The sequence below is a fragment of the Carlito syrichta genome, unplaced genomic scaffold (assembly GCF_000164805.1).
Source record: "Carlito syrichta isolate Samal-C Ts95f unplaced genomic scaffold, Tarsius_syrichta-2.0.1 Scaffold309773, whole genome shotgun sequence".
NCBI classification, from domain to species: Eukaryota; Metazoa; Chordata; class Mammalia; order Primates; family Tarsiidae; genus Carlito; species Carlito syrichta.
Genome location: NW_007253869.1, coordinates 511,234 through 522,785, shown reverse-complemented (window position 1 = coordinate 522,785; position 11,552 = coordinate 511,234). Strand labels below are relative to the sequence as shown.

General features: G+C 52.2%; 2 protein-coding genes across 4 annotated transcripts in view; one reads left to right on the top strand and one right to left on the bottom strand.

Moving 5' to 3' along the window:
- Positions 1 to 2,996: 2,996 nt before the first annotated feature.
- Positions 2,997 to 11,552, bottom strand: EFS (embryonal Fyn-associated substrate). Of its 3 annotated transcripts, none has more exons than XM_008067780.1 (6): positions 11,183 to 11,552; positions 7,049 to 7,327; positions 6,755 to 6,886; positions 5,934 to 6,653; positions 5,504 to 5,593; positions 2,997 to 4,257 (listed from the first exon to the last, which is right to left on the bottom strand). In XM_008067780.1, exons 1-6 carry the CDS (start codon positions 11,198 to 11,200, stop codon positions 3,823 to 3,825), a joined length of 1,674 nt encoding a protein of 557 aa, XP_008065971.1. In that variant the 5' UTR covers positions 11,201 to 11,552; the 3' UTR covers positions 2,997 to 3,822. The 3 variants fall into 3 exon arrangements, with proteins under 3 accessions (XP_008065971.1, XP_008065972.1, XP_008065973.1); XM_008067782.1 differs by lacking the exon at positions 7,049 to 7,327 and having other exon boundaries at positions 3,267 to 4,257; positions 5,934 to 6,311; positions 6,540 to 6,653; positions 11,183 to 11,391; XM_008067781.2 differs by lacking the exon at positions 7,049 to 7,327 and having other exon boundaries at positions 3,261 to 4,257.
- IL25 (interleukin 25) overlaps positions 11,275 to 11,552 on the top strand; it is a 12,824-nt gene continuing 12,546 nt past the window's right edge. The window contains exon 1 of the mRNA XM_021717476.1: positions 11,275 to 11,545. Within this exon, the coding sequence (XP_021573151.1) occupies positions 11,275 to 11,545 (271 nt within the window). The remainder of the gene's footprint in view (positions 11,546 to 11,552) is intronic.

Sequence of the window (11,552 nt, the reverse complement as noted above, 5' to 3'; positions counted from 1 at the left end):
AATTTATTGTAGAGATGAGGTCTCACCAAGTTGCCCAGGTGGATCTCGACCCCTCGGGCCCAGGCAATCCACTCACCCAAAGCACTGGGATTACAGGCTGAGCCACCGAGCCCGGCTTATACTTTCAAGACCAAACTCAGGGTGGACGGGGTGGCTCATGCCTGTAACCCCAGCACTTTGGGAGGTCGAGGCAAGAGGATTGATTGCCTGAACCCAGGAGTTTGAGACCAGCCTGGGCAACATGGCGAGACCTCGTCTTTACAAAAAAAAAAAAATTAGTGGGCGTGGTGGCATGTGCCTATAGTCCCAGCTACTCAGGAGGCCGACGTGGAAGAATCACCTGGCCTAGCAGGTTGAGGCTGTGGTAGCCACGACCATGCCACTGCATTCTAGCCTGGATGTCAGAGTGAGACTCTGACTCAACAAACAAACAAACTCCTGCTCTTCCCCCTATAACCTGGTTGTCTCTAGTTATTTTTTCTTCGGCAAATGGCACCCTCATCCTCCAACTGTGGCCAGATGCTCAAGTGACAGCCTTTAGTTCTCCCTTTTCCTTATCCTGTGTTGAATCCTTTACAAGATTCTGTCCATTTTCTTTCCTATATAGTCTCAGATATCCACTTCTCTTCATCTCTACCACTAGTAGTCAAGCCACCTGTTGCCCAGACTACTTTGGCCCCTAATTCCTAATTGGTGTTTGGCATCCACTTTGCTCCCACCCCATCATATAGTGCAGATGGAATACTCTTTCCAAATACAGATCTAATCATGTCCCTTTCCTGCTTACCAGCCTTTAATGGCTTCTCCTCACTGTCAAGGGGAATGTTAATACTCTAGACACCTCATTCATTGGTTTTACATGCCTGGTCACATGCTCTCTGTCACTCCCTCCCACTTCTTTCCTCAAACTCTCGGTACTTCAGCCACATTGGCCGCCTTTTTTTCTGGTGGCACAGGGCCTGGTTCTTAGCCTAAAAGGCTTTGTAGTCAAGTTTTCCTCATCCTTCACTTCAAGACCCAAGCATCTTTGCTTCAGAGAAGGCTTTCCTAGCTCCTAGAATTGCTACTCAGAATGGGGTTCGTGAACCAACAGCATTCATATCACCTGGGAGATTGTTAGAAATGCAGAATGTCAGCCTCACCCAGTCCATTGAATCATAATCTGTATTTTAACTAGATATCCAGATATACGTACATTAAAGTTACAGACACTTTTCTCTAAGTGATTTGATACCTGATAGGTACTTTATTCTCTAGCCCAGGTAAGGGCTAGAAAGGAGTGTTCTGTCAGAGATAGCCAGGAAATCATTCCCTCTTCTCCCCACTGAATCACACCTTTGTCTCCTCTGCTCAGAAATTTTCCAAATATAGGAAGCCTTCTTTTTTAATGCATCAAGCAGCCTCCTGCTTCCCCTCTCCCAGCTGATTTCAGCATCTATTTAGGATTTACTATGGTGCTATCATAGCCAATATTCCCTGGAGATTGGCCTGCATTCTTGTCTGTCCCAGAATAATAATCCCTTAGTTTTATGAGGTGCTGGGCTGTTCACATGCACTATCTTGTTAGGTCCCCACAACAACCCTGTAAAACCACTGTGATCATCCTCATGTTAAAGATGAAACCAGGACTCAGAGGGAATGGCAAGATTTACACTTGACTAACCCACACAAGAACATGGCCATGTTAATCTCTTAAAATTCTTTCTGGAAGATAATGGGGAATGGACTTCAACACATAGGGGTGAATTTTGTTGGCTCCAGAATCTGGCGATGCATTTTTCTTCGAGAGTGAAATAAGAAAGGAGCCCCAAATAGAGGAGACAAACGCACAGAGGTACTAAGAGTCCAAAATTGTGAATGAAACTTGGGGTGCTCCCAATCCAGTCACCATGCTAGGGTAACATCTTGGGAAAGCAGAATTTTTTTTGAGTCGAGGTCTCACTTTGTCGCCCAGGCTTGGAGTGCAGTGGCACTATCATGGCTCACGGCAGCCTCCACCTCCTGGGCCCAGGTGATTCTTCTGCCTCAGCCTCCTAAGTAGCTGGGATTTCATGTGTGTGCAACCATACCCAGCTAATTCTTTGATTTTTTTTTTTTTTTTGTGGAGACAAGCTCTCACTATATTGCCCAGGCTGGTCTCAAACTCCTGGGCTCAAGCAATCCTCTTGCCTCAGTCTCCCAAAATGTTGGAATTAAAGGCATGAGCCACTGGGTCTGACCCTGGAAAGCAGAATTGAAGCAATGGATCTGTGGTTCGGACTTCTTCCCACGTGATAAATGGCTGGAGTGGACTCCCATCTAAGCCACAGTCTCATCTATTTCACCAAAGTTCTGGAGACCATGGACTTTCAACACATGGCATTCATCTGCCACCTCAGATCCTCTAAATGATGATTTGTCCAGAGAGGCGATCAGCAGGAAGCCTGGGAAGCAGAGTGGAAGGGCTAGACTCTCTTGCGGTCACCTAAGGAAGAGGGTGCCCAGGCTGGCCAGCAACAGTCTGCGGGTGACCAGAGCTGTCCTGGGGTGCAAAGTTGAGGCTGGACTTTATCTGGTGATCTCCCCAGGACAGCACATCTTGAGCCCCTAGTGTGGCCAACTTCTTTCCCTATCTATACCTCTCTAATGATACCATTTGACAATGAAGTCTTAGAGGAAACTTCCAGGTCAGTTATCAGTGTCTGCCTTCTTGGAACATTAGTCCTGAGCCTCTTCTTGGTGTTTTCAGAGCCTCTGGCCATCTCTTGGGCCACAGGGCCGGAAGGATAGCCCAGGGCAACCCCCTTGACAGCCAGCACAGTAGCCTGCAATGCCTGGCCCAGCGTTGTTCCTGCAGCCCTGATCTGTGTTCATGCAGGTGTTCTCAGAGCCTCTGGGTCCCAGCTCAGCTATCACCTCCCAACCAGCCAGTCTAAAGGCTCCTTCACTGGTCTCTCCTTCACCTACTTGGTCTCTTCACATCACCCTGTTGGTTTCCATCACCAGCAACTGGCAAATCTGTAGTAGGCTTGTTTTTTTGTTTACTTATTTTAGCCGACTTGTTTCTGTCTATCCCAGCCTCCCTAGAACTGTACATTCACAACATCACTTCAGAACTGTGCCTTTGGTGTCATGGGAGCAGAGAGCCTGTCCAGTGAATGGTTGCCAAAGAAGGAACAACATCTCCCCGAAGTCCCTAATGGCACCCTGTTCAGTGTACATCCCATAGGTATGGTGAGAGGTGCCAGACCCACCCCCTCCAGGTTCCCAAGAAGCGGAGGCAGGGAAGCAGACAGTAGGGTTTATTGAGGTGGATGTCCACACCTGAGTCCATCTCCCTCCTGCCTTCCGCGAAGAGAAGCCCACTGGGCCCTCTCAGACTTCCACATTCTAGGCAGCCCATGTCTTGCCCTCACTCTCAGCTAACAGTGTGGTGCTGATGTTCTAGCGTCAAGAAACAGGAAAAGAGCTCCACGGGGCCCCAGGTTTCTGTCACCTGATTCTCTGTGTGGCCAAGTTTCCAGAGGTGGGTATCAGAGCAGTGACTTCCACCCTAGGCTTAGGAGAGTCCAGTTCCTCCCTACCCCAGAGACCTAGTGCCTGCCCCTGACAATGCAGGGAATAATATTAAATATAAATAATTTATATAAAATGGCTCATACAAAAAGCTGTGGGTTTGGGGAAGGAGACACCTCTGTGAGAGGCTGAGATGACCAGAAGGGGCAGGAAAGGGGAAATACACCACCAACTCTCCTTGTCCCTACAATAAAGCCCTCCAGCCACCCAAGGCCTAGAAGGGGGCTTTGGCAGGCAGGGGAAGGGCAGAGGTGTGCCAAGAGACCCTCAGGGGGCCAGGCTGGTGAGCAGGGTGGTGAATTGCAGGGCCTGCCCTGCCAATTCCGCGACACACTGCGCCATCTCTTGGGCTGCAGGGCTGGATGGATAGCCCAGGGCAGCCCCCTTGACAGCCAGCACAGTGGCCCGCAATGCCTGGCCCAGCGCTGTTCCTGCAGCCCCAACTTGTGCGCGTAGAGGGGCAGAGGCTGCCACCCGACCCAAGGTGTCCCCAACAAACACCAGGCGGTGAGCAGCCACCACCACCTTCTTGCCGTGGGGTACAAAGAGACGCGGGGGCTGGTTCGTCTGGGTGCTGGACATCAGGGCTGCCACGGCCGCCTGCAGCGCTGAGTAGTGGCTCTGGCACTGCCCTGCATAGAACTGCAGGAGTTGTAGGTCTCCAGTGGACAGAACCAGTGGCTCCCCTGGGGACAGGGCCTCCTGAGGGACAAGAGGAGTAGTTAGTGGGGACATTCTCATCAGTGCCATTTCCTCCCTCTCTCCCTTCCTCTTTCATCGCTTCCTTCCTTCCTTCTTTCCTTCCTTCCTTCCTTCCTTCCTAAGGGCAATCCCTTTAGCTCTTACCTTGGCCCATCAGAAAACTTAGATTTCTAGAGAGTGTGGCAGTGAAGTGCCCATACTCGCTGTCAGATAGATCTGGATTCAAATAACCTCAAACTTGACTTTAGACAAGTTTCTGAACTTCATTTCTTTATCTCTAAGACAGGAACTCCAGAACTGCACTGTCCAACATAAACATAATGTGAACCACACACGAAGTTTTAGATTTGTTAGTAGACACATCAGGAAAAGTAAAAAGAAGTCAGTATAATGTATTTTATCTGACTCCAACTATAAAAAATGCTACAATTTCAACAAGTACTCAATATGAAAATTAATGAGTTTTTTTTCCATTCTAAGTCTGCCAAATCCAGTGTGCATTTTATATTTACAGCACATTTCAGTTCAAATTAGCTGTATCTCGAGTGCTCACAGTCACATGTGACCAGTGGTTACTGTACAGGACAGTGCAGTTCTAGGATGCGCCTCGCAAGGCTGCAGTGAAGATTACCTGAGATAATACAGAAAAAGGGCTTAGCACAATGCATTGCATAATGTGAGCACCATGAGTATTAACTGTGACTGGGAATCAGTTCTGATGCCAGGTATCAGTAAAATGCTTGGCACAGGGTCTGGCATTTGATAAATACCTGATAAATGGTAGCTACTGTGTTAGGACCATTCCAGACAGGGTTGAGGAAACCACTTCGCTTTCCTGAGGCCCAGAGAGATTAGCTGATGGCTTCAGAGCCCCTGGCTTCTTAGGAGTGAAGCCAGGATTAGAAGCCAGGTCTCTTAGGAGCCCAGGAATTCATGGTTGGAAGGAGCCTTAAGTCACCTGGCCCACCTCTGACCCACAGCTCAGAAACTCTTTCTGCTCCCATGGCTGCTTGGTTTTCTGACTCCTCTCCAACACATTCTTTCCCCTCTTTCTGAATTCCTGACATCCTCTTCCAAGTTCAGCTCCTGCCTGCTGAGTTCTAACTCCTCTAGACTCTGACCCTGCTTCTCTGAACTCTCACCCCATCCTAACCATTTCCCTTGATGGTTCAGCTAGGAATACTTCTCCCAAGCCCCGTTCCTCTCTCCCAGCCCCGTTCTCCAGCACCACCCCCACCAGGGTCACCTGCTGCGCCGGCAGCCCCCTCTCCAGCAGTGCAGGATCCCCTGCGAAGGCCTTATCCAGGGGCCTAGATCCCTGAGCTTTATCCACGCCCTGCAGGAGGGGATCAGGTCTCAGTGCAGGGGTGGGGGAGCAGGACGGGGTGGCCTCTGCAACCTTCCTACCCCTCCCCAGCTCCCCTTCCTTCCCAAGAGCACTCTTGCCATCAGAGGCCGCAATCCCTGACTCCAGGTACGAGAGAGCTCTGGGCCCCAGGCTGGGTCCAGGGGAGCAGTATGGTGCTGGTACAAGTGTTGGGGCCAAGTCCTGGGGTCCTGGGCTGCTGGGTAGAGGGCCAGGGGGAAAGGAGGGCAGAAAGGAGGCAGGGAGGCTCGGTCTCTGTGCCCCCACACTTCTCCCTCTGGTTTCCCTGGGGCTGCCGAGAGGAGCTTACCTTCAGGTGGACATAGTCATACTCCTCGGCCATCGGAATGCCCTCATACTCATTGTGGTGTCCTGCTGGGTCGTCCTCCACCTCCCTGCCCTCTGGATCCTCCTCGAACTTGGGGCCCCCATAGCCAGGCAGGCGGGGTGGAGGTGGTGGCAGAGGCCGGTCCTGGATGCTGCCCTTACGGCTGGGGGCAGGAGAGGGAGCAGGAGAAGGGCTGGGGGCCTCAGGGACTGGCAAGGCAGGCAGAGGGCGGCGGGACAGGCTCTCAGCTGAGGGTAACCGGGGCCTTTGTGGTGGGGGGGGGCTTCTGGCCAGAAGCTGGGCCAGGGTGTCCGGGTCATTGGAGGCTGAGGCTGCTGGGGGCTCTGGAGAAGGGGGAGCCTCTGGCCCCAGCAGGGGCACATCGTAGATGCCCTCGTCAGGAGCCCCGCCTTCCCCATCTGCCAGTAGTTCCTCGGGTGCTTCGTACAAGTTGAGGAGGGCTGATGCCCGCTTCAGGTTGGAGGGGGCAGCGTAGAGGGGGGGGCCTGGTTCCCGGCCCCCTTCCCACTCCAGATCTGGCTCTCTCTCTGTCGGTGGCTTTGGGGTCAGAGGCACATCATAGGGAGCTTCATCCTCTCCAGGGGACATCCTCTCCTGGGCCAGAGGGTGGGAAAAGGAGGTGGGGCAGTCATAGGGGCCACTGGAGGGAACCCGGAGGGCAGTGGGGGGCACATCGTAGACCTGGAGAGAGGAGCGGTGAGTTATCCATCAGCTCAGCGGTGAGTCCTCCCTGGGAGTCATTTGTCCTCCACCCAATATCTGCATGAACCTCTAGCCCTCACCTCCAAGACATCTCCAGAGGCAGCCAGCTGGGTCCCACTGCCTCTGGGAATCTTATAGATGGGGTCAGAGGCGGGTCCAGCCGGAGGTCGGGAGGCAGGACAGGGCCGAGCTGAGGGTGGTACCACATACACCTGGGGGATCGAGATAGGGGGGAGGGTCGGAAGAGGTTGGGGGGCAGTGAACCAGAAAATGTTTGCGTGGGCGGAGCTTAGAGACCTTCCACCCCGCCCCTTGTATTGAGAGAGAAACAGCACAGAAAGGATTGGTAGACAGACTTCATATCCCACTCTCACCTCCTGGTCCTCACTGCCGTGATCTGGGGCTGGATATGGTGAGCCAGGTTGGGCTGGGGGCGCTGGAGAGAGGCTGGTCTTGGGTGCTGGGCCAGCAGGAAGGAGCTTCACTCTGTTGGCGGGCACAATGCCCTGCTGGCCATGCAGGGAGCAGAGGCACCAGCCATCCAGCCCGCCAGCACCCTCTCTCTGCAGTACCCGTAGAACGTCCCCTCGGCGGAAAGACAGCTCCTGGGGGGACTCAGCGGTGTTGTCATACAGTGCCCGGGCAAGCTGGGCCTGGTGGGTAAGGTGGGAGCGGGGAGAAAGGTCTTCACACACATATCAGGTCATGTCACCCCCTACCCAAAGCCCTTCAGTGCACCCCATTTCCCACAAGCGAAACACCTGAACTCCTGGTACAGTTCTTCCTGACTGTGCCTCCTTGTCTCCAGCTGCATCATCTGCACTCTCCCCTTCTCTTCGACTCCTTGAACCTGACAAACTCTTTCCTGCCTCTAGGCCTTTGCACTTGCTGTTCCCTCCACCCAAATGCTCTTCCCCCGACTTCATCCGACTGGTCCTTTATCACCTTCAGTTTTGCTCAAATGTCTCCTCTTCAGAGAGGGCTTTTCTTCACTCTGCTGCCAACACCATTCTGTCCGTCTCCTCCCACTGTTTTCTCCATAATACTTTATACTATTTGTCTATTTACTTTTTTATTATTGACTTCCTCCCTTACAATGCCCTGTGAGAAGCTATCTTCCTAGACTCTGCAATAAGGCCCGACCTGGAATTGGTCTTCAAGACACATGTTGAGTGAATTTCTTCCAAGACACATGCAGAAGCTCTGCTGAGGTCTCCTGGAGAATCTCCTTTTACCTTCTCTCTGCTCCCCAGTCATTATCCCTCATAAGCAAAGGTTAGGTCAAGCAGCTGCAGAGACCCCTCATTCTGAGAGAGACTGGGAGGTGCCTAGTCCAGTCAGAGTGCCAAAGCATAATAAGAAACCAGAAATGAAGCAATCATTTTGCTCTCAGTTTGAATAAATAAGGTTCTACAAGAAGGCACTGAGGTCACCACAAAGAAGAGTATATACGCTCCTGTGTATGTGTATGTGTGGGAGGGGGAGGGGGATGGGAGACCAAGCAAATGCAAACATTTATCAGCCTGTCTCCAGTCCTGTTTGGGGACATCTAAGCTTCTTCCATTGAGGGTCACATGCTCAGGAAATAAGTCACGGGTATCAAGTGCAAATGATGCGTCTGGATACTGTGCAAATCTTTGCATTAATCAACTTATCTCATTTGAGTTCTCACAACAACCTTATGAGGCAGGAGCTATCATCATCCCCATTTTGGAAGGAAAACTGCAACAGAGAAGTTAGTGCTCTGCTCAGTGACATACAGTTAACTGATATGGTTGGTAGAGCAGGATTTGAACGCCGCGCTGTTTGATTTCAGAGCCTGCACACTCAATCACCTGCTCTACTGCCTCCCCATAATCACAAATATATGAACTACTTTTTAAAAAAATTAGTAACAGTGGTTGAGTCGAGAGGGTCTAAAAACCAAAGGCAAGTCGGGTGCCTATGAAGGCTTCCTACACTCATTTCCCTCTCTATGACCCTGCACGGTGCTCTTCCTCCATAATATCCTTTGGTAGACTCAAGCTTAAGCCACTCAAAATGTGACGCTATATTCCGGTTGAGATATAAACGAGTATGTTAAACCACTGTGCCTGCTGATAGGATCCCAGGCAGTGCAGGCTTACACGCAGTGTGAGAGAGCAGCTAGTTAGGCACTACTGGCCAGGTAACCAAACATCTCAAACTAAAGACCTCAGACAGATGGGGAGAAGAGGGATGCCCTGCTCAGCCAGCGTGAGTGCATGTTCTCCTTGGCCAATGTTTCCCTCTGGTGGTGAGGTTGTCCAGCCCTTCCTGGCAGGGTGCTTTTAACAGCAAACTGACTCCTCCTCTTGCCCGATTCCAAACTCATCAAACCATTTTCTGATTATATTTTGGCTTCTAAAGGTATTGTCCTATACAAAGAAAACATGCTAACCGGATGACATGAATTCCTGGTTAGCTCTGCACTTTTGTTTCTAATTTTGAATTATAAATTGGTGTTTGGGATCTAGTCAGGGAGTTAAAAGTACAGTTCCGGAGGCAGACAGCCCTGGGGTTGAAACCTGGCTCTGTCCCTTTTGTTTTTAAATTTTATTTAAACATGTATGTATTTATTTATTTGGAACAGGGTCTCTCTCTGTCACCCATACTGGAGTACAGTGGCACAATCATGGCTCACTGCAGCCTCAAACTTCTAGGCTCCAGCAATCCTCCTGCCTCAGTCTCTTGAGTAGCACATGCCATCACACTAGGCATTCTGTTCCTTTCTAGTTGGGTGACTCTGGGCAGATTGTTTAACCTTTCTGAGCCTCAATTTCCACCTTTGTAGAATTCCCTATCCATGTCCAAGTATCCAGTTTCAGATATTAACAGTACTGTCCTCACAAGGTTGTTGTAAGGACGGGATGAGATAGCGCTTCAAAAAAACAACAGGCTGGGCACAATGGCTCACACCTATAATTCCAGCACTTTGGGAAGCCAAGGCGGGAAGACTGCTTGAGCCCAGGAGTTCAAGACCAGCCTAGATAACATAGCGAGACTTCCTTTCTACAAAAAAAAGAAAAAAAAAAAAATTAAAAATCAGTTGGGCCTGGTGGGGTGTGCTTATAGTCCCAGCTACTTGGGAGGCTGAGGCAGAAGGATCACTTGAGCCTGGGAGGTTGAGGCTGTGATGAGCTGTGATAATGCCACTCCAGCCTGGGTGACAGAGTGAGACCTTAACTCAAAAACAAAACAAAACAAACAAAAATGACAAAGTTTAGCACAGGCCGGGTGTAGGAAATACTAAATAAATAATAGCTGTTATTAGGCTCCTGTGAGTTCAATGAACATAAATACTGCTCCCCCCAAGGAGAATTTACATCCTGGGACTAGCAGGATGACCAGCTGGCTCCTGAAACCAGCATGTCTATGCACAGTGCTCCCGGAGGTACTCTACCTCCAAAGGACTCCTTCTCAGTTCTGAGCTAGAGTTTTCTGCCCATCATACAGATTGAGAAACTAAAATGAACTTGGTCTGAGAGGGAGCCAAAATAGAGCCCGTCCTCAAGGGATATGGGCAGACATGGTGTGGCTCTGTGCGTCTCTTTCCAGCCTCTCAATTTTCCTTCCCAGAGTCCCCATAGAGAAGGACTCAGAAGGCAGGTGGCAGCTTCACTTTCCCTGGGAATCTGAAGCAGGACTTCGGGAAGAGTAGGAAGGAGCCCGAATGCCAAGAGTGCAGGACAGAAGGCAGAGGTGGGGCTGTGGGGCCTCCTCCCTGTGTTAGGTTTGAATTCTGTTCAATGGGGCCAAAGCTCTGGGCCCTGCAGTTGCCAGAACCTAGGCCAGTGTTGCTGATTGACGATGGGTGTGGCCACCCCACTCTACCCCTTCCTCAGGGGCAGCTGACTTGGGAGGGAATGGTTGGCTTAATGGGGGCGGCAGTGGGCCACTGTGCTCTCTGGGAGGCCTCCTCCCACAGTCACATCTTGCCAGCTGTCTCCTCCCTTTGTCCCCAGTCCCCGGAAAGTGGCCTGAGGCTGGCTGACATCACCTCCGCCCTCGATTTCTCTTTCTCCCTGCCTGAGCTCCCTTCTTTGCTCTAAAGATGGGCCTCCCTGGGTCCTTTGGTCTCTCCCATTTTCCTTGAGCCACTCGGTCCTTTCGGCCCCCTTCCGACCTTGTTCTTGCCTCCCAATCCCAAGCCCATGCCAGCCACCAGTGGCCATCTGTTCTCGCCCTGAAAAGAGCAGACAGAGCTGGAGGGAGTTCACTCGCCCCCTCCCCTCCACCCAGGAGCAGCCACTAGAAAGAACAAGGAGGCTGGGGAGGGGGAGAGGAGGAGGGGCGAACCCAGAATCAGAAGGAGCTGGGGATGAGGAGAGGGAGAAGGGAAACAAAAGTGGTAGGAGGGGGACGCAGCCTCCTCGAGAAGAAAGGGACCAAGGAGATAGACAAAGGGAGGGCAGAAATAAGAGTGACGCGAGCGCGGGGCCGGCCCCGGAGGCCTCTGCCCGGCAGCCTCCTCTCCCTGGCGGACTCACCGACGTGGCGATGGCCATGGCCTTGGCCTCTCGCGCAGCCTGCTTCAGGCCAGGCTCGGTTTCGCTGACTTCAGCGTTGGCTGCCCCGAACCATGGTCCACGGCCTCCAGGCGAGGGGGCCGCCCCCGGCTGTGGCGCCTGAGTCGTGGCCTCCGCCAAGGTTGGAGGAGGAGAAAGCAAACCCACAAAACTTCCCAAATGGGAGGCAGCCTGGCCAGGCAGGAGGAGGAGCGGGGCGGGCCGGGGCGTCGCTGCGGGATCTCATCCAGGGCGCGCACTCTGGACGGTCCCCGCGGCTTCCCGGGGGCCGCCGGCTCGGCCAGGGCCCGGAGCCGCCCGCCCTAGGCCGCCGAGGCCCCCCGGGCCCGCA

What these genes read in the sequence shown, in the direction of transcription:
- EFS (XM_008067780.1), bottom strand. An exon ending in ACGGCAGTGAGGACCAGGAG is followed by an intron (nt 6,887 to 7,048) that starts GTGAGAGTGGGA and finishes TCGATCCCCCAG; the next exon opens with GTGTATGTGGTACCACCCTC. An exon ending in GGGGGCTGCCGGCGCAGCAG is followed by an intron (nt 4,258 to 5,503) that starts GTGACCCTGGTG and finishes CTTGTCCCTCAG; the next exon opens with GAGGCCCTGTCCCCAGGGGA.